This window comes from Rhinolophus hipposideros, assembly GCF_964194185.1.
Source record: "Rhinolophus hipposideros genome assembly, chromosome: 18".
Lineage (NCBI taxonomy): Eukaryota > Metazoa > Chordata > Mammalia > Chiroptera > Rhinolophidae > Rhinolophus > Rhinolophus hipposideros.
The window spans coordinates 220,073-242,265 of NC_138064.1; the positions used below are offsets into that span (position 1 = coordinate 220,073).

Consider the following 22,193-nt stretch of genomic DNA (forward strand, 5'->3'; position numbering starts at 1 on the left):
GTGCGGGTGGCATGCAAACAGCGTAGCCCAGTCCTGCAAGAGGCCAGTGGGGAAGCCCTGGGTGAGGATGTGGCACAGCACGGGATGGGGAGGGGGCGCCTAGGGACACCCCCACTCTGCTGGGGCCACAGCACCTCTAGGGCCTGCACCAGGGGCTATGCGGGCGGGATCCCTCTTGGACCCCATCGGGAGGCAGGACCCAATGAGGTGACAAATGACCTCACTGCGGGCAGAGCTGTGGGATGGATGGCTAGAAACCTCTGTCCTCCCCACCCCCCGCACTGGTCTTCCAGGGCCACCGTCCTCCGTGGTGCCCACCTGCCCAGCTCATGGGTGAACCACCCAGTGAGGACGGGCAGGTCCAGTCCCAGAAACCAGGAGCTGGGCATACACATCACTGAGCCAGGCTGGGAGAGAGGGCAGGTGTGCAGAGGGGAGGCTGGGGGGTGGGGGGCTGAGGGAGAGGCTGGGAGGGGGCTGGGCGGTTGGGAGGCCGCTCTGAATCGAGGCTGATGGCTCTGGTTGGTCCCACAGGGTGTTGGGCCCAAGTTAACAAGGCTATGGAAGATTCTGCATGCCCTGCTCTGCTTAATTTCTGTCACCCCAGGGCCCCTGGAGGCAGCAAGGGAGGTTTGGGGCCTGCTTGCCTGCTGAGCAGCAACCTCTTGAGCCCCGGTTACAGGGTCACCGAGCACAGTGAGGCGAGGGCTGAGGCCGCCCTGCTCACTGCTGCTCCACTGCAGACGTCCCTGTGGTGGGAATTCTGGAGGCTGCGAAGGTGCCACCTGAGGTCTCTTGGGCAGTTGGATGTAACACGGATGTGCAGGAAGGGCCCCTGTGGGTCGAGCCTGCCCTGACGCCCAGGAAGGCCCAGCCTGACCCACCCCGTGCCCACATGAGGCACTGCAGAGGGAGGGCCACATGGCTGCTTCCTCTGCCCAGGTCCCACCTGGTCTCTGATGAGAAACTAAACCACTGAGATGGGAGGCTCTGCCTGGGCAGCAGCCACGTGGGCCCAGTCCGTGTACCCCCCTCCCAGCGTGACAGCTCAGCCCAGCAGCTCACCCCGTACCAACCCTGTGGTTGTGAAATGCACCCAAAGCCTGTGCTGTTCCTCCTGTAAGAACCTGGCTCTCTGCTACCCGTGTGTGGCCTTCAAATGAGGCAGGATGGCGACCCGACTAGATCAGAAAAAGGCATGGCGGTTCCTTCAGAAGCTAACACAGAGCCAGCACATGGCCCAGCAGCCCCGTGCTGGCTGCACACCCAGGCGTGGGGCGGGGTTAACACACCCGGACAGCGTGTCCAGGACTGCACCCGTCACAGCAGCCAGCAGATGCCAACAACGGCTGGCGGATGAGCCGAGTGGGGCCCGTGCACACAACACACTCAGGAAACAGCCCAGGACGTGCAGGGCATTCACACCCCCACAATAAGGAGGCGCAGTCTCAGAGTCCAGCAGCTGCGAGTGGGGAGGCCGGGCTCTAAAGCCAGGTCTGTGCCCTCCGAGCCCAGCAAGTCACCTGGCAAAAGAGGGGGCTTGACAGCTACGCCCTGCTCTCCACAGGTGTCATCTCAGTTCCTCCCAGGACGTCCCACTTTACAGAAAGGGAAACTGAGGCTCCTCCACTCCCCTCACCTTGAACACAGCTGCTTCCTGAGTTAGCGAGGAGGACCAGAAGGGGGGCCCAGGAGCACTTCTGTTCAGAGGTGGGGCTGGGCGGACACCAGTCACAGAGCGAGGGGCTCCCTTCACATCCCCCTAGAAGTATCACCGCTATCCACTCCTCAGAATTCACAAAGAATGTTCTGTCTGAACCCAGTCTCATCTTCCCCCCATGTTCTGAAATGTTCCAGAATGTTCTGGAATGTTACGTCTGGAATGAACCCCACCGTCTCCCCTGCCTCTCCTGTGTTCTGGAATGAAGCTGCTACAAAGACTTGAGGGACCGATGAGCAATGACCCAGAACCACACTGAGAATCCAGGCTGGGCAGGAGGCGTCTTGGTAAAGAACTGTCCAAAAACACCAACTCAAAGAACACCTGGGTCTTCGCCTGAAACAGCTCAGAATGGGGCCCACCTGGTGCTCAGGGGACACAGGGGAGGAGAGTCAGCAGGCGCCTGGTGGAAGAGGTCAGATTGGAGCCAACCATCTGTTAGAATATCCCCCCGCCAGTGAAGTGGGGGCTGGGTGCTTGTGGATCCTGTGCCAGAATCCCACATGCACGGGCAAGACTCAGATTCTTGGGCCCCCTGAGTCAGGCTTTCTGGGGGCAGTTCAGGAATTTTCACGCTAGTGACGCCAACAGACTCAGCCTTGAGATTAAGAAGGCGTGGGTCCAGGCCCAGGTACCCAGCACACAGGAGACTGGCCTCCCTGCCCTCTGCCTGCACCGTCTGGGGTCTGGGCCGGGACAGCAGGAGAGGACCCAGGGTCCTGGAGAGGCACCACCAGAGGGGCAGGGGCTCCCAAAGCAGCCACTCAGTATTGCCTGACATTCGTTTGAAACAGTCCTGGCCCCTCCTGGCACAACTGGCTCTTTGGTGGGAGAGGCTCCCTGGTGCCAAGGGCCGTGTCCCGAGGGCCTCCTGGCTGCTTCCCAGCACAGGCAATGCCCAGAAGTCCTTCAAGGGACCAGGGCTGGAGGGCTCTTGCGTGCTATACTCCACAGGGTGGCAGGTAGGGAACAACACAGAGCTGCAGGGGCGAGGGGCCCACAGGGAGGCCCGGAGGAGTTAGCATGGCCTGGGGTCCAAGCAGCAGCTACGACTGTACCACACACAGACTAGTTCTGGGGGTTCAGAAAGAAGGGACCCACCGGGCAGGGCGGTCACACCCCAAGGCCACGGCCTGGCTCCCGAGACTGTGCTCGTCCCTGAGGGGCAGCTGACGGTGGGACCCCCCAGACTGCAGTTCTGGGGGCCTGGGCTGGTGGGGATGGCAGAGGTTCTGCAGAACCAGACCTCTGACTTCAGGCCAGGGCTGCGCCTGGTGTGGTCCTCAGTTTCCAACTTTCTTTGTAATTGAGCATCTTGTGGCTTTTCTACAGACACAGGATGTGCAGGCTCCTGGATATTTCTAGGAAAGGCACAGCTTGGAGTCATGGGGTGGTGAGTAGGGACCCACCTTGGCAGCCCGGCCTTGGTCTCCGACAGGGGCTGCCAACCCCAGTGACCCCTCCAGGAGGAGGGCGGGACTTCAGTGCAGAGGGAAAGGAAGGCTCTGACATCTCTGGAAGGGACAGGCTGCCACTCCTGGGAAGGACTTCCCCACCTACCCACCCACTCACCGATGTTGGAGTGCTTCAGAAGGCGGCAGATTCGAGCCTCTCTCTCCAGCTTCTGGTGATCTGGGGACAGACAGGGACACGTGTTACCTCTTGCACCAGCAGCCCATCATCCCCCATGCCCAGCGCCACCCAGGTCACCGTATGCTGACAAGTCGCCAATCACGAGACTCAGCCAGGGGGACCCACCGCCACCTGCAGCTTTCACCTGCTGACAACCTGCAGAGGGGTTGTGTCCAGGGCCCCGGGAGCAGGGCTGGGGCAGGAGGCCGTTGGGAGCGAGGCCCACATGGGAAAGGGAAGGTCAGCTGCCTTGGGGCAGAGTTTCCCGGGTGGTTCAGGAGGACGAGCTGCTGTGTATTGACAGCAGAAGTGACAGCACCGGTTTAATCCTTCAGTCACTCGTCCTAAGGCCACACCCTGGGGCTTCTGCTGACGCCTCATTTGTTCTCAGAGGTGGCTGTCTCGTCAGCATGGGCCTCAGGTGGACCGTGGATGGACACCTAGGAAAGGGCTGGGACCTGCACCCACACCCCACGCACAAATCCACAAAGCGGCCCGAGCTGGCGGTGTTTATGCAGCGGTGGCAGGAGGAGGAGGAAGGTCTCGCCCCGGCGCAGGGCCTCCGTTCCACAGGCCGCCCGAGGACTAAGCGATTATCAGCCAAAAATGTAATACTTGAAACAGAGTGCCAGGAGGATTTTGAAAGCTAATGGAGGCTGTAATAGCAAAAAACTGACAGAACCCGCGTTTCCACTGACCAGCGCGTGCAGAAGTAAACGCGGCTCTCCTCACACAACAGGACACGACACCCCACCTGACATCAAACTGTGCTCATCACCCGACACCCCACGGAAGCCGAGTGGGACGAGCGGCTCGCACAGGGAGAGCCATACCGCGGCACTTACACACACATGCACACACACGCCCCCCCACACACACGTGTGCGCCGGTGGGCGGGGAGGGTCGCAGTCCTGAACGCACATCTACTTGCAAACACGCGTGTCCCTTTCCTGAGTGGGGCAGTCAGCCCTGGGCAGGACCGGCTCCGGCTCTGGGGCTGCCCGGGGCGCCCGGTTGGCTTGCCCTCCTCCCAGGACGAGCGCTCGAGCGTCGTGCACTGCCCACGGGGCGCCACCCTGGCACCGGGAGAGCCCTGGCCTTCGCGGCCGCACCTGCACACCCCACGCAGCAAACCACAGGGCAGTGCAGTGTGCTGTGGCGTTGTCGCGTCCAGCCATGGTGGGAGCCAGGGCCTCAGCAGACAGGGCACCGGAAAAACCCAGGCCCCCGCCAGGACGGAATAACAGCCGGCTATCGCCACAGAACACAGCGTGGGCCTGCGTTTCCAACACGCACACAACTGGAGTGGGGTCCAGCGACACGAGGCCCAACTCCAGAGGCGGCAGAGCCTGGTGTCTCACAACCCGCCTGCCTCTCCCTCAGAGGTGCAGCGTGGTGGCATCACAGGGCAGTTTTTCTCTATCGTCGTGTTTTTAAATGTATTGTTCTGAACGTGTTTCAAACAGACAAAGCTGCAAGAGCAGCGCGGTACTCAGGCAGCACTTTTGTGCAGTCGCTCCCCTGCCACACATACGCCTCGTCCTTTGTCCAGGGGGCGGCTTGCTGTGTCGTAATGACAAGGATATTCTCAGTGCACTCACCCTAGGCACATATGACACTCGAACCCAACCTACAGCCCATATCCCAATTTTGCCAACTGTCCCAGCAATGTCATCGCTGATTCCCCCATGTGGGTGGCAGCTGGGACACCCGCCTGTGTGTGGACGGGGCCAGAGTGAGCCTGAGGTCAGAGGGAGCCAGGACTGTATGGGGGTGGTTCTCTTTAGAAAAATTGCCTGATTTCCGTCATAAATAAAAACCAGGAGAAAAATGCATGTGGGAGCCTGTCTTGGAAAAGTACATAACTTAAACAACTGTATTTTATTATTGAAATCTGTCACCAAGGGCAGAGCCCCATCCAGAGGCCTCCACCTGCCCTGAGTGTGTTTGGGGAGATAAATTATTTGTGTGGGGCAGAAGGTGCTGGTGTCCACCCGCCAGGGCTTCACTGGCCCTCCCGCTGTCACCTGTCTGTCTAGCGCAGGGGCACCACTCTGCGCATGTCCCATCTCATGGTAACAGTGCTCCCCTCCGGGGGGCAGAATTACGGGTCGTTTTATTTTATTCTTTGTATTTTTTCCCCAACTTTGACAGTGATCTTGTGTTACTTTTATAATTAGGCAAAATGTTGTTTTTTAAAAATAGTTTGATCCTGTCTCCAATGGGCACAAATTAAATATGATGAGGGTATATTGTGAAACCTGCTATGGTGACATCAGCCCTGAAATTAGGAATAAGGCCATTACATGACCTCGGAGGGACAGGAGGGATTGGGGGTTGAAGTTAATCCTGGGACAGATGCCTGGAGTGGGAGGAAGAACCCAGCTTCCCAACTCCACCAACATCTTATGACTTTGCCCAAAGTCAGGGGTTATTTCTGAAATTCCAAAACCATAAAGTCTGTGATGGACACGGTTAAGTCAGTTGAAGTTAACCCAGCCCAGTTCCCGAGAAGAGTGTCCCAGCTCTAAATCCTCAGCTGGCAGGCAGCAGGACGTGGCATGGGCCGCGATCCCGAACACACCCTCGGACCTGCCGGCCCACCTGGGACCTGCTGGACTCGGGAGACAGAGGACATGGCCAAAATGCTGTCCCCCCTGCCCAGAGCCCATCAGAGCCCCGGGACCCCAGCCCTGCGCCTCCTCCTGCGGGAGGTCCCCAAAGTCCTGCTGCGTGGCCAGACCCTGCCATGGGTCTGCCATGTGTGGGCAGGCAGTGACCTACCATGGGAGGGGTCCACAAGCACCTGCCAGGGCTGTGGGAGCTGCAGGGGCTGAGTGACCAGGCGGGCCGTGCGCACAGCCACAAAGTCACCAGGGCCCTCCTGGGGGTGTGGCCGCGACACCCAGGGTCTCCGAGGACTAGACGCCTGCCCACTCATGGCCTCGCTGCCACGGTCACGGTGGTCCTGTCATAGGACCCGTAAACACCGTACAGGTTGTGGACCCCGAGAATCCAGCCCTCCCGAGACCCACTGTGCGCTATTCCGTCGGTGTCGGGTCCCCTCTCCCTGGCGGGTACACGTCAGACCCGCCTGCATCGCCCCAGGCGCGAGTGACTCCAGGACTGACTCTGCCACCTCAAGGGCTCTGAGGGCCACCTTTGAAACAGCACAAGTGGAGGTAGGGAGTGAGGGCACAGGCCAGAGAGGCCCCCACCCTTCTCATCTGCAGACCTGAGGCAGCACTGCTGGGGTCCCAGGGGCCAGAGGACACAGGTCCTGGGTCACAGGGTGTGGCGGTGCTGTGAGCCCGGGACAGTGGAGTCAGCGGCCTGGATGCTGCCTGTGGGAGACTCAACGGGGACAGAGAGTAGGGTTTTGGAGGGATTTGCTGTTCGTGGGGAGAAAGACCCCAAAAGGGAACTCCTGAGTTTAGGCACCTCTTAAATGCTTGGCACGTTACAAACCCACGCCCCACATGCAGATAAGTCTCAGTGCCCACGGCCCACATGGAAGCCAGAGGTCTGGACCAATCGTGCATACACGCCGGTGACATGCACGTGACACACACACCTGCTCCTGCCGGGGGCTGGCGAAGGCATAAAACAAGCTGTTTACTTTTCCTGCCATAGAAACACCCACATGTCAAACACCCTATCATTCATACCCATAAAAATGCTTATCAAACACAACAGCTTTACTCAGAAACTCCAGCTACACTGGACCTAAGATTCCCCAGCAGTGTCCCCACAGGCCGGGTGACACCTGAACCCCTCCATCCTGAGCTCCACCTGCAGCGCCTGCGGCAACTCCAGGCCTGCCAGCTTTGCTGGGTAATTCCACCATGATCTCGTCACTCTAGGTGCCCCGAAGTGTGGGCCCCCAGGATCGGGCCGGGGGACCCGGGAGGTGGCCCCGTGGAGCCCTGCATTCCCCTGCTGGGGCTAGTGCTGCGGGGGGTTGTCACTGTGCTGTGGCCCAAACCGTCACTGGGGGAAGGGACGTTTCTGGGCAGGTCCCCCAGGTGGGGGCACCATGAGCTGAGTCAAGAATGAAGAGAAAGCTGTGAGGGTGGCAGGAGAGGCAGGAGGGGAGAGTGTGGACACTGCACACACTGAGCAAGGCAGCACCAGGGGGAGTCCTCAGGCCAGGACTCCTGGAGGCTGCACCCCCAGGGATGATGCGTCTGGTGCCCACCCCATCCCCCAGCCCCTGGCCCCCTAGCTCCCACATGCTGCCTGGCAGCAGTGTTGGGGGGGAAGAGAGACGGGAGGGACGTGAGTGGGTGTCTGGGCCCTCGCCAGCTATCAAGCAGCAGCAGTGCTGTCACTGGCAGGAGGACAGCTCAAGGCGCTGGGTGGGGGCGGAGGGGGGATGGGAGGGGGAAGACAGGAGGCCCCCCCTCCCCGCCCCCCAGGCTCAGCCAGGGACAAGTGAGGCCACCTCTCGAACAAGGAACCTGTGCAGCACCATGTTTCAGGAATGCTCTCTCCTCCCGGCGCAGCTGCTGGACACCACAGGCCCCTGGGGACCCGCCAGCAGGAGGTTCTCCCCACTTCCTCCACTCCCCACCATGCCTGGAGGACACAGGGACAGCAGGGGACTGGCTGTGGTCATGGGCCACCGTGCTGCTGCCCAGAGTGCCCACCAAACCCAGCAGCTCCGGGTCACAGAGCTGGCGGGGATCTGACCGTCATGTTGGGGTCAGGCCCCTGCCCTGGGGTCACCGCACACTTCTACACTGAAGGGTGTCCACAAGGAAGGGTGGGCAGTGCTGGCCAGCCCTTGGGCTGTGGTCTTGGGAGTGGAGGGCTGGAAGCAGCCTGTCCGTGCTGCTTCACTTGTCATTGTGGTCAGAGCCTGGTGGCCATGCACCAGCCAGAGCCAGAGTCCCCCTGGGGAGAAGGAGGCCCAATGCTGACGCTGATCGCCTCGGTGGAGTGGTGTTCAGGGGAGCCAGTTCCCACGTCCAATCTGGGGTCTCCAGTTGTCGGCTCTGCAGGGCTGGGCCTGCCCAGGCTCCCAATTCCTCTAGGCTAAATCGGCAGCACACCCCAACCAACATCAAGCTGGGGGATGGCTTGTGTGTGGGCTTCAGAGCCATGGGGACACTGGAAGTGGGACGCCGAATGGAGCCTCCTTTATGAGTGTCAGCTTTCCACCTGTGAAAGGGTGGAGGGTTGCCAGAGAGGCCACCGCAGAGAGGAGCCCCCATGTTCGCCCCCACCTGCACTGCCACCCAGCTGTTTTTGCTGCCTCCTCCTCTGATTTCTGCCACTCTGGCAAAAGCTAAGCACTGTCAGCACCAACTTCTTAACTCACGTCGCCAAGTCCCCAAGCCCCTAGGGACTGAGCATGGGAACCTAGTCTGGCAGCCCTTCGCGGCCACTGGTCAGAGCCGGATAGAACATGGGCCCTTCACACCAGGCTGAGGAGTCCATGGCCCCCTGTGCAGTCCTGCCCTTTGGGTCCCAGGAAGGGGGTGGGCTGGATGGGGGAGGGGGAGGCAGGGCAGACAGAGGTGGCTCGTCCTGTCCCTGTCCCCCATCTGGGCGCAGGGTGACCGGCTGCAGGAAGAATCCTGCTTTCAGGAAGGGGTGCCCACTTGGGGCTCCCATGGCCCTCACTCCCGGCCTGGCAGGCTCACAGGGCTGGAAAATGTGGAACAAGCCTGCTGGACCCCAGGGGCAGTGCAGGGTCTGCACGCAGCCTAGCCACGGGCCACTGTCTGGGGTGCCGCGTGATGCTGTGGTCCCTCTACTCCGAGCACAGAAGCAATTGTGGGTCCACCTGGACCAGGGGCTGCAGTTTGCAGACCTGGCTCTGAGCAGCCAAGGGCTCCCCACGAGGTAGAGCTGTTCTTATTGTCATCCCCAACTTTCATACAGGGGACAGGTGGGCGTAGGGAGACAGGGTGGTGAGCTGGGCCATGGGAGGGGGGACTTTTTGAGCCTTGGGTGAGCAGAGTGCCTGACCCCAGCCTGCTCCCCACGGCATATCTCAGGCCCTGGGGAACCCTGTCCAGCTCTGGGGTCCCCAGAACGTCCAGTCACACTGCAGCCCCTTGGTGGGCACCAGCATTGATGCCAATAAAAAGGGCGGCTCCTATGTGTGTTTTGCTTCAAAAGACAAGAGCAGTCACAGCTCCTGTGTCACCTGGCCCTACACTACCCGCAAGATGCCTGTCCTTTCTCCACCTCGCTGGAACAAAGAAAGGGCTCAGGGGGGCGGAGGGGCACTGACCAGCCGCCAGGCACACAGTGAGGTCGCCGGCACCCTGTCCCTCGCCACGCCTGGTGCTGAGGCCTCTGGGCTACTTGCCAGCCACATGGGGACCAGCTGGACCTCCACAGGCCACATGGCAGCTGGGTCCACAGAGCCTTCTCTCCATGGGGTCCGTGGCCGTTCAGCTGGTCCTCTAAGGGAACACAGGCCTTCCCAGCCCCTCTACAGGCTCAGAGCAACGCCCAACATTGGTGGCATCTAGTGACATAAGTGCTGTAATAGAGGTTCTGTACGATGTGCCCCCAGTGGCCTAGCTGTGGGCTCCAGGAGGATGTCTCTGCTCACAAGGGAAGACAGGTACACTGTCCGCCTGTCCCCAAGTGGTGGCCTCAGTTCCCCCCGCAAGGAACTGTTCAAGCAAGCTGAGCACATTCCCCTGTAGGGACAGGCACACACCCTCCGTCACTGCAAAGCCACCTCCCATACCCCCAGCATCGTCCTCATGCACCTGGTGGATGAATTGCTTATAAACACGATAAAACACAAATTGTCTGGTTAATTGGAATTTCAGACAAGCAACAAGAATTTTTTTGGTATAAATATGTCCCAAATTCACCTGAATGGCAAATAATTTCCTAATATGAGTGTGTCCCTTGCAGTTTGGGACATATTTGTATTCAAATCTATTTCATTGTCTCTCTGAACTTCCAATTTAACTGCTAAATCTGGCAAGGCGCCCCCCTCCTCCCCCTGGGATGGGAATGGGGGTCCCGCCCCAGGCCCCCGGCTCCCCTTCTTACTCCCTCCTACCTGCACAGACAGCACTCCCCAACTCCTCATAAACCGAAGTCCTGGCAACAGAACCTGAGAGGGGTCGCATCCATGAAAGGATGACCCTGGCATTGGGTTAGGATTAGGGGCCCACACTCCTACCACCTCCAAGTCCCTAGGGAGACCCCTCCCACTGCGCAGGGTCCCCTGCAGCCCTCACTTGAGGGCAGGGTCCATCAAAACTTCATTGGGGGTCTGGGACATTTTCTAAAAATTTATTGCTAAAACAAATTTGAAAGCAAAAATATAGTTTCAGATATTTCTTGAAGTCCCTTCAGATATTTTTTCTGTACCATTCTTTCTGTCCTGTCACACTAGGCCTGCATATCCACATATTAAGTAGTTAATGATACTGGAAAATTCCTAGTCATCTATCTCTGAATTTGTTTGCTCTTTTTCTGTTATCTCCAATCTTAAGTGAATTTTTTAACTCATATATTATAATTTTCAGTTCTGGAATTCCTGTTTGGATCTGCTTTAAGTAGTTTTCATTTCTCTGTTGAAATTTCCTTTTTGGCTATTTGCTATGATCATATTTTCATTTATTTCTTTGAATACAGTTATAGGAGCTGCTATATTTTTATATGCCTTGTAATTTTGAATTGCAGCATGAAAATTTTACTGATACATTTTATAGACTACAGATTCTTTCATGTTCCCCTGAATAGCAGTTGAGTTTTTTCTTTGAAACAGGCAGTGAACTTGATTGAACTCAAATTTCAAACTGTTTGCAAAAATCTTCTCCCATTCAGTCAGTTGCCTCTTTATTTTGTCGATGGTTTCTTTTGCTGTGCAGAAGCTTTTAAGTTTCATATAGTCCCATTTGTTTATTTTAGCTTTTACTTCCATTGCCTTTGGAGTCAAATTCATAAAATGCTCTTTGAACCCAAGGTCCATAAGTTTAGTACGTACGTTTTCTTCTATGCAGTTTATTGTGTCAGGTCTTATGCTTAAGTCTTTGATCCATTTTGACTTAATTTTGGTACATGGTGACAGATAACAGTCCAGTTTCATTCTTTAGCACCTGGCTATCCAATTCTCCCAGCACCATTTATTGAAGAGGCTGTCTTTCCTCCATTGTATGTTTTTAGCTTCTTTGTCAAAAATTTTCTGTCCATATTTATGTGGTTTTATTTCTGGGTTCTCAATTCTATTCCATTGGTCTATGTGTCTGTGTTTCTGCCAATACCATGCTGTTTTGATTATTGTAGCCCTGTAGTAGAAGCTAAAGTCAGGGAGTGTGATACCTCAAGCATTGTTCTTTTTTCTTAAGATTGCTTTGGCTATTCGGGGTCTTTTGTGGTTCCAAACAAATCTGATGATCTTTTATTCTATTTCTTTAAAAAATGCCATTGGGATTTTGACGGGGATTGCATTAAATCTGTATATGGCTTTGGGTAATATGGCCATTTTAACTATGTTGATTCTTCCAATCCATGAGCACGGAATGTCTTTCCATTTCTTTGTGTCTTCTTCAATTTCCTTCAAAAATGTCTTATAGTTTCCAGCATATAGGTCCTTCACATCCTTGGTTAAGTTTATTCCTAGGTATTGTATTCTTTTTGCTGCAATTGCATAGGGAATTGTTTTTTGTATTTCTTTTTCTGAGATTTCATTGTTAGTATATAGGAAAGCAATGGACTTTTGTACATTGATTTTGTGGCCAGCAACTTTACTGTATTCGTTGATTATTTCTAATAGCTTTTTGGTGGAGTCTTTAGGGTTTTCTATATATAGCATCATGTCATCTGCAAAGAGTGACAATTTAACTTCTTCATTACCCATTTTGGATGCCTTTTATTTCTTTCTCTTGCCTGATTTCTCTGGCGAGGACTTCCAACACTATATTGAAAAGCAGAGGTGACAGGGGACAGCCCTGTCGTGTTCCTGAACGTAGAGCAAGGGGCTTCAGTTTTTCACCATTAATTATGAGATTAGCTGAGGGCTTGTCATATATAGCCTTTATTATGTTAAGGTATTTTCCTTCTATACCTATTTTATTAAGTGTTTTAATCATAAATGGATGTTGTATCTTGTCAAATGCTTGTCCTGCATCAATTGATATAATCATATGATTTTTGTCCTTTATTTTGTTTATGTGATGTATCACATTGATGGATTTGCAGATGTTGAACCATCCTTGTGCCCCAGGGATGAACCCCACTTGGTCGTGGTGAATAATCATTTTACTGCATTGTTGTATTCGATTTGCTAGAATTTTGTTTAGGATTTTTGCATCTGTATTCATCAGAGATATTGGTCTGTAGTTTTCTTTTTCTGTGTTGTCCTTACCAGGTTTTGGTATCAGGGTAATGTTGGCCTCATAAAATGAGTTAGGGAGTACTGTCTCTTCTTCAGTTTTTTGGAAGAGTTTGAGCAGGATTGGTATTAGATCCTGTTTGAAGGTTTGGTAGAATTCACTCGTGAAGCCATCTGGTCCCGGGCTTTTGCTTTTGGGAAGGTTTTGAGTGACTGATTCAATTTCGTTACTGGTGATCGGTCTGTTTAGATTTTCCAGTTCTTCATGGTTCAGCCTAGGAAGGCTATATGTTTCTAAGAACTTGTCCATTTCTTCTAGGTTATTGAATTTGGTGGCATATAGTCCTTCATAGTATTCTTGGATGATCCTTTGTATTTCTGTGGTGTCCATGATAACTTCCCCTTTTTCACTTCTGATTTTGTTAATTAGTGTCTTCTCTCTTCTTATCTTAGTGAGTCTAGCCAAGGGTTTGTCAATTTTGTTAATCTTTTCAAAGAACCAGCTCTTTGTCACATTAATTTTTTTCTATTGTCTTTTTGTTCTCTATTTCATTTAGTTCTGCTCTGATTTTTGTTATTTCCTTTCTTCTGCTGACCTTGGGTTTCACTATACTATTATTGACTTTGACTTTTCATATAAAGTTTAAAATTATCTTGTCTATATCTTCAAAGAAAAAAACCACACAGGGGTTTTGATGGAAATTGCATAAAACCTGTAAATAAATTTGGAGAGAATTGACTATATTATGTTAAATATTCCAATTTATCAAAGTGGTATATATCTCCATCTATGTAGCTTTTCTTTGATTTATTTCATCAGAGTTGTGTAGCTTTCATCATACGCGTCTTGCTTATTTATTGTTAAATTTATACATATTTTATTATTAAGTGAATGTAAATGGCATTGTGTTTTAAATTTCAGTTTCTACATGTTCATTGCTCACCTATAGAAATACAACTGATTTTGGTGTGTTGATCTTGAATCCTGGAACCCTGCTGAAGTGACTTATTCTAGTGTTTTGGGGTGGGTGGGAGTAGAGTCCCTGGGATTTTTTCATGTAGACAATCATGTCATCTGCAAATAGGGACAGTTTCACTTCTTTATTTCCCAACTGCATGCCATTAACTTTCCTTTTCTTGTCTAATTTTGCTCTCTAGGATTTCCTGTACTACCATGTTTCCCCGAAAATAAGACCAGCTCTTATGTTAATTTTAGCTCCAAAAGACGCATTAGGGCTTATGTTCAGGGGACGACATCCTGAAAAATCATGCTAGGGCTTATTTTCCAGTTAGGTCTCATTTTCGGGGGAACATGGTACACTGAATAAAAATGGAGAGGACATTCTCTTCTTATTTTCCATTTTACGGGCAAAACGTCTAATCTTTTGCCATTAAATAAGATATTGGCTTTAGGTTTTAGGTAGATGCTCCTTATGACCTTGAGGAAATTCCTTTCTAATCCTATTTTGCTGAGATTTTAAAAATATCATGTATGGGTATTAAATGTTGCCAAAGTATTGTTCTGCATCATTTGATATGATCATGTGATTTTTCTTCTTTAGTCTGTTAATATGAGGGTGACACTGACCAATTTTTGAATATTGAACCAGTCCAGCACATTTGTGGAATAAACCTCACTTTGTCACTTTGTATATTTTAAAATACATTGCTGGATTTAATTTTCTAATATCATGTTGAGGATTTTTGGATCCATGGTCATGAAGAAATCTGATCTTGATTGATTGATTGGCTTTTGACTCTGTCATGTTTGGGTATCAGGATAATACTGGTCTCATAAAGTGAAATGGAGGTATTTCCTCCTCTTCTACTTTCTAGAATGTTGAATTGGCATTGATTCTTCTTTGAATGTTTGGGATAATTTCCCAGTAAAAGTGTCTGGGCCTGAAGATTTGTTTTTCAGGAGGTTTTAAACTATAAATTCATTTTCTTTAATAGTAATTGGACTAAAATTATTTATTTCATCTTGAGCAAGTTTTAGTTGGTGTCATTTTAAGGGTCAGAAATTTTACTACCTTTGCACTTTCTTTTATAGTTTTCATCTATGAGTATTTCTATATCATCTGTCAATTTGGGTATTTTATGCTTTCCTAGAAAATGTATTTAGTCCTATTCTACTTTCCATTTTTCAGCTTTCTCTAAATTTTCTTGTCCACTGGTGACCATTTAAGTTATAGGTGTGTGTGTATATATACATATATGTGTGTGTGTTTATGTATATATGTCATATATATATATATTTTATATAGTCTTTTCAGTGTTTGGGATTTTTAATGAGTGGAAAGATAGCTTAATTAGCCCAGTATGCTATTTGATCAAATACCTTCTATACTTGTTCTTATGTTCTCAATATAACATCTTATCTCTTTCTTTCTGATGAAATTTAAATCCTAATGCCAATCCTAAGTGTGGCTTCTTTTCTGAAGACCTTTCTGATTTTCCTGGTAGTTGGATGCTCCTTTATGCTTTTGATACCATCATTATCATTGTTATTATTATATTTTTCACATTGTAATGCAATGATGCTTTTCTCACAGTGATGTCCTCATTAGGCTTTGAACTCCTTGATACTAAGGATCATGCAATTTCTAGTTTGTAATTCCTAAGTATAGCTCTTTTAGGGCACCAAGGAGTCAGTCAATGCATTTACTATGCTATGCATAAATAATATGCTTTTCCAGTAAATTTTCTCTTTATATAACTATGTAAATGATGCATTTAATATTATTTCATAGATTTTAAACTTAGCTGATTATAAATTATATTCCTTTCTTAATTCATGCTGAATAACTATAATCAGGAGAATAGTTTCCATTAAAATGATTGTCTCTGAAATGTGGATTATTTACTTGTTCATGTAGTACAAGTGTTTCATAACCAGTACAAAGACTTTAGTAAGCTACCAAGGATATTTACACATTAATAGCATTATGACTGGAATTCAGCACATGCATTTGATTTCTCCATAAACCATATGCTCTCAGTTATGACTAGAAGTGGCCCAATCATTGGGTAATTACGCATCTTCTTAATCAGTTCAGAGTTCTCTGAATTCCTAGGACTCAGGTATTTTTCTTACATAAGAATTAGCCTCTATGGTCATTTTCTAACTTCTGTATTTCATTATTCCTAATGTTTAGTTCCATCTGGAATATTTCATTTTATTATATTCTATGGCCATCATGTGTGAAAATAAAGCACATTAAAGACCAATTTTACTAACTTGGACTAACTGGTGGGAAACTAGGTTTGGATTTCTAAAAAGACTGGAACATAGGTTTTGAAAACAAACAGCACAATCCTATGCTATGGTGCTGACTTTAATGAGGCCAACAACGTGAGGGTAATTAAAAGGTTGCAGGCCCTTGCATTAATACATATATATACATGAATAAAACGTGAATGGCATTAGTAAGATGCTTGAAACAAACTGGTATCTTGAGCAGGTTAAAAGATACTCCCTGTAATTGTTGTATACTATTTATTTATTCAGGAATGCATTTTTATCATTAGAAATATTTAAAAGACCTAGGCAAGCCCTCATTTAAATTATGCTAAGTGAAATAAATCAGGTAGAGAAAAGACAGAACAAAACAAAAACGGACTCAAAGAAACAGAGACCAAAGGGATGATTACCAGAGGGAAGGAACCGGGGATGGGTGAAAAGGAGAAGGGGATACAGTCAATAATATTGTGATAAGTGTACATGGTGACAAATTACTAGAATTAGTGGGGTGATCGATCGCATAAAAAAAATATTGCTTATCTGATGCCTGGCTTCGCCCATGGGGTGCTAGGAGCTGCGCGGAGGGGGCCAAGGGGTGGAGGAGATGGGGTGCCCAGGTGGCGAAGGGGTGTCAGAGAAGGGGAGGGGAGGGGAGCAGGAAAGTGGGAGGGGTGGTTCTGAGCAGGGGCGGGGCGGGGCGGGTGCCCGGCGCTTTCCTCCCGGGCGGGGCTGCCTTCGGGGCTGGGGGTCGTGGGCCGACAGGAAGTGGTGCCCGTTCGGCTGCGCAAACCCGGCAGGTGTCGGAGCGGCAGGCTCAGCCCCACCCAGAGGTGGCCCGAGGCTCCGCCCCATCACAGCTTCAGGCAGGGGCGCCCCCGTCCCCCCACCCCCCCTCCCCGGCAGAAAGGACCACACAGGCCCTGGGGAGGGCTTGGGCTGAGCTGGGCATCAGCCTGGACGCGTGGGACCCCCCAGGTCCTCCCCCGCGCCGTCTCAGTCTCCACACCCGTGAGGTCAGCCTGCACTGTAAGGTCTCCCCATCTGTGGGGTCTGCCCCCAGCCCCCAGGTCAGCCCCACACCTGATGAACCCTCGGCCCTCCCCAGCTGAGTCAAGTCCCGAGCCTGAGGCCCAGCCTCTGCACTGGGGCTGTGGGTTCCCCCGGGCCGTGCACGTCTGAGGGCGTGGGGGTCCCTGTGCAGCAACGTGAAGACGTGATGCTGTGAGGGTCGGGTCCCAGGTCCCCTGCAGGCCCCCCAGGTGCGGCCACTGGCTGTGGGTCACTTGTGTGACACCTGCTTTCTGGGCACTCAGCCAGGGAGCACTGACCCAGCTCACAGAGGCAAGGAAATCGCCCCCAAACAGCTGCTTAGTGCCAACAAGGAGCTGGGGGTGGGCAGCGAGAACAAGAAACACTTGGCAGACCCAGGGGCCCAGCAATCTTACCCCAGTTAATTTTCCTCTGTTTTTGTGAACAGTGGTTTAATAATCTCTAATTATTCAGTACATTCGCAGATTCTGAATGTCTCACAATCCTCTACTTAATTAAGTATTAAAATTTAAAAATCTCACTCGCACAGCTTCTGGCACAAGCTGGAGGTGATGGGCAGTGTCCTCTCGGACTGAGAGCTGCCAGTGACAGGGCAGGCAGTTTTCTGTCCCTGGTGCCTACTCGTGTGTGCTCCTCTGGCCACTGCCCGTCCACCCGAAGCCTGGAAGGACCAAGGCTGTCTCCTCGGCCTGGGGGTGGGGAGACCACAGCTCCCTGCGGGGGTGAGTCTCCTCCAGTTGTACTGGATTCAAGTAATGGGTGCAAAAGAAGGTGTGGGGGGACAGCTTCCCCTCTGGCCTCTCGGGGGCGGCCACTTCCCCACTCTCCCTCTATCGAGGGCACCCAGCACCCTGGTCCCCACCTCCCAGAACATAGCTGGGGCAGGCCTCTGAAATGGCTTCCTGGGAAAGCAGCTGGTCTGGCGCATGCCCCAGAGGCTGGGAGCCCTGGCTCAGGACACGTTCCCTGCTGGAACGATGCCTGACCCTGTGGGACAGGTGCAGGCTGCAGGTGACCGCCAGGCCTCAGGGAGGAGCGGGAAGTTCCAGGCCTCCCCTCCTGCTTCCTGCGGCCCCCGCACCTTAACCACAGTAATGCTCCTGAAGGTGGGTCTCCCTGATGCCCAGGAGTCCAGAGACCAGGGGCCTCCTGGCAGCAAACCCCCTCCCACTGCCCACGGGGCCTCACACCTGGGACCCTAACCTGCCTCCAGCACACCACACTCATCTTCTGAAAGCATTTATGGAGAGCTCCTCACCGGCCAGGCCCTGGGCAGGTGTGGGAGACCCAGTGTGAACAAGACAGAGGAAGTCCGCACCCGCATGGCCTGGGGGTCTGCTGGAGAGACAGGCTGCTGGGGTCGCAGATTCCCACCTGTGGGGACAGAGCCAGGAGTGCAGTTTCCAGGCTCTCGGCCTCACGTGGAAAGGTGGTTCAGGTAGTAAATGGCCATCAACTGTGATCAGATGGCCATCAGCTGTGGCTAGTTGGCCGTCAGCTGTAACCAGTGAGCCATTGGCCACTAATATAACTGCCGTGGCTTTGCTAGCAGAAAATGGGGGCTAGCAAGAAGATGGTGGCTGGCAAGCGCGAATTGCAGTTAGGACGGCGGGTTGCAGACTGTGTGGATCCAGCCCCCAGTGAGACTATAGTGCCGCCTGCGAGAATATAGTGGTCTGACTCCCCCATCTGTGGCTCCGTGGGTGTTCCTTTTTGGCCTCACCATGTCCTGCGTTCTTATGTGGGGAGCGGGACCAGAGACCCCGCCTGTCACCCCACATGACACATGGCGCAGCGAGCAGGGTCTCCCGCATGACACCACTGGAGGCCAGGGAGACCCCTAGAAGGCAGTGTCATCAGCAGGAGTTCAGCAGGTACAAAGTTGGGGACAAGCATGTCCAGGGGCCTGGGGTGTGAAGGACAGGAAGAGGCCAAGTCCTGGGGTGGGTGGGAGTGTGTGGGGGTGGCAGGGCCAGCTAAGAACAGGTTTTACTTCCTCAGCTCCAGAAGATCTTTAAGGAGGGGCAGTCGCCACAGGCTCTGGGCTCGAGCTGGGGAGCTGTAGAGTCAACTGCCAGGCCGCGTCTATCTGTCTGTCTGTCGCAAGGAGCAGTAGAGAAATGCCTTCAGGACCTGGGGGTTTCCAAGCTAGGTGGGGAACCTAGCCAGTTCCTGGAGGCGGGGTCCTGGGCATTGCAGGCTGGGCAGGCCAGAGGACTGACCTGGGACTGGGAGCCAGGTGGGGGGGGCAGTCTCTGGCAGCCCTCAGAAGGAGGGACTAGCTTCATCCCTATGTGACAGCTGGGGAAACCAAGGCACAGGGTGCGAAGTAACAAGGCCACCCAGCAGGGCAGAGTCAGGGCTGTGTGGTGACGAGACCAAAGACACCAGGCAGGCTGCCCATCCCTGGCCCACGCTCAGCACAGGGCTGACAGGTGGGGTTTTCAAACCCTCCCCTGGCCCTCCTGCTGCCACCTTGGCTAGGAAAGGGGGAAGGGTTGGGAGGCCCCCAGGTCCCTGTTGGGGATGGGCGACGGGTTGTTTTTGGAACCTTTTCTGTTAGAGAAACATGCTGAATAGCCTGGGCGAAGTGACAGGTGGTCTGGGATCCCCGGCAAGATATGGGGTGGGATGGGGGCGGGTGCTAACTGTTGAAGCCAGGTGGGGGGCCCATTCTGTCATTTTTCTCTGTATTTAGGGACATGTGAGACTTTCTATAAAAAGGAAGTAAGCAGGAAAACAAAATGCCAAAGACCTCACAGGGCTGGACAGCATGGAGACCCCAGGGTGCTGGCTTCTACTCCGGAGTGGCCCGGCTGTGCCCAGCAAGGAAACAGGCTGGAAAAGGGCTGGGCGGAGCCCCAGGTGTGCACCGCACCTTCGTGTGGTATCCTCAGGACTCAGGGGCAGAAGGAAGGGCAGGTGGTGACAGGGAACACGCCTGCAACTTCAGACGTCCACTGCTCTGACTGCCCCAACTGGTAGAACACATAGGGGTGTAAGTGGGGTGTGTGTCCACAGAAATGTACCCAGGTGGTTCCTGCTTGACCTCCACGAACTCCTATTCATCCTTCAAGACCCTCCCCTGGGCTTCCACTGCACTCAGGTTTGGAGTGCTTGCTCCTCACCACGTTGACGTGAGAGGGGCTGGATGAGTGAGGGGCTCCCTCACTGACCTGGGCACCTGGGCACCTAGGAGGGTGGGCTGTCTCCTCCTGGGGCCTGGCACAGGCCTATGGAATGAGATGGAAAGTTCCTCCTGACGCCATATGTGTGCACACATCCCCCAAAACATCTAACCTCTGTCCCCAGTGTGGGCCACCCACTGTCAGGGAACAGTCGCTGGTGGCACCGCTGCACACAGCAGGCTTCAGTGAGCGATCCTGGGTCAGCACACGCCCCATGGCTGGTGGAGTCCAGGCCCCAGAGACTGGCCTGGGGGTCACACAGGCAGCCCAGCCCAGCCCACCAGGACCCGCCTGAGGAGAGAGCAGAGCCACAGGCCCTGGCAGTGAGCTTGTGCCGCTGCAGCTGCCCTGAGCCTCCCTCCTCACGCCCCCACCCCACCCACAGGCCCCACGTCACCCGAAACGTCATAAACACAGGAGAAAGCAGCAGGAGGACGACGCCTGACCCTGCCGCAGCACCAGCAGCCCTTGACCTGGGCTGGCACAGGAGTGTGGCCCTGGAAACTCAGCCTGAGGCCTGCTGGCTACACAGCAGGTGCCCACACACAGCTCAGTGAGTTGCTGGGTTGGGGCCACTGCGCTGTCACCGCAGACCTCAGACCTCGCGCAGACAGACATGGTTCCTAGCACTGACAAGGGAGGGGTTCGGATGCCTGCACCAGGCCTCTCAATTAGCTCACGGGCACCGGGGGCGCAGGACCTCACCAGGCCAAGGGCTAAGCTTGGCCACTCCTGCCGAGCCCTGGGCTCAAAGGACACATGGGACTCCCACAGCACTGGCTCCTCGCTTTGATGGCCCACCCTCCATACCCACCCTGGGGACCCTGCCCCACCCCCTCCCGAATCCTGACCCCTATGCCTCTCTGCTGTCCCCTGCTCAGGGCAGCACCTCCACCACGTGTCACTGTCACTCACTCCCCTGCCCCATGTCCCGCTCCGTCCCTACACGTACCCAGGCCCCCCTCAGGCCAGCACCTGCTCACCCCTACAGGCCCACAAGCCTCCCAGCACAGGCAGGTTTCCCATGGGGCTGAGTGAGAAAACCCTGCAGCGTCACTTGTCACCCAAAGCCCTCTGGTCCACAGGCCACTGGTAGACGGCAGTATCTGGCCACTAGGCCTCTGTCCCCCCAACCCCAGGGAGGCTCCCAAATTAGTGCAAAGCTGCGACCCCAGATCTGAGAGGGAGTCCCTGTCTCCCCTGCCACATTCAGGTCCCACGGCAGCCACAACCCTGCGCCCTGGGTGCCGCCTCGCCCCCGCCCACCGTGCACAGCCCCCCTACCTCTGGCTGACAGCTTCTTGGTGTTGATGATCTTGGCTGCATACTCATGGCCGGTGCAAAGCTTGACACAGCGTCGGACCACAGAGAAAGCGCCCCTGGGAGTCAAATGGGGACAGAGAGAGAGCTGATTAAGGCGCTGTGCACAGCAGCCCAGGGCAGGCCCCGGGCAGAGGCCTGTGGGAGGACAGGGCCCCTCCCCAAACAGCTCGGCTGCCCCACTCAGCACCAGCCCCACTGGCCCTCCCACCGCACAAGCAGAGCTCTGAGGCCGCACAGCATGCTTCTGCCAGGCCCTGCCCTCCACCTCCGTGGTGAGCTCCAGCGAGACCCCTGGCCCTGTGTCCCTGTGTCCCTGTGGGTCAGCTGGACCGAGGGCCTGAGCACAGCCTCTGAGTATGCGCCCCCTGGTGCCAGGTCCAGGAGACCCAGCGAATCACTGAAGGCAGTGGGAGGCGGCAGGGACGGAGGGGCTGCAGAGCCAAAACAGTGGGCCCACCAACCCCCCCACCTCCACTGCCCCTCAGAGTGGACACTGCAAGTCCCACAGCCAGAGCTTCCGAGGGAGCAGCCGAAGGGTTATGCCCCACTCCAGGGCCAAGAGAAGGAAAGACACGAGAGTGGGGTCCCGCTGCCCAGGCCTCGCCCACAAGCACTGACCCCCAAGAGGAGGGGCAGGGTGCAGGGCGTGGGTGTGATTTGATTTCCAAGAATCAGACCCAGCACAAGCAAGACGAGGCTGGACCAGGAAATGTCTCGGGA

At 53.7% G+C, this 22,193-nt stretch overlaps 1 protein-coding gene across 5 annotated transcripts in view; it reads right to left on the bottom strand.

Moving 5' to 3' along the window:
• CAMK2B (calcium/calmodulin dependent protein kinase II beta) overlaps positions 1-22,193 on the bottom strand; it is a 74,281-nt gene that overhangs the window by 31,042 nt on the left and 21,046 nt on the right. For all 5 annotated transcript variants that reach the window (XM_081080055.1, XM_081080054.1, XM_081080056.1 and 2 more), the window contains exons 2-3: positions 21,435-21,529; positions 3,293-3,352 (exon numbers count right to left, since the gene is read on the bottom strand). In XM_081080055.1, coding sequence (XP_080936181.1) covers positions 3,293-3,352; positions 21,435-21,529 — 155 coding nt within the window. The remainder of the gene's footprint in view (positions 1-3,292; positions 3,353-21,434; positions 21,530-22,193) is intronic.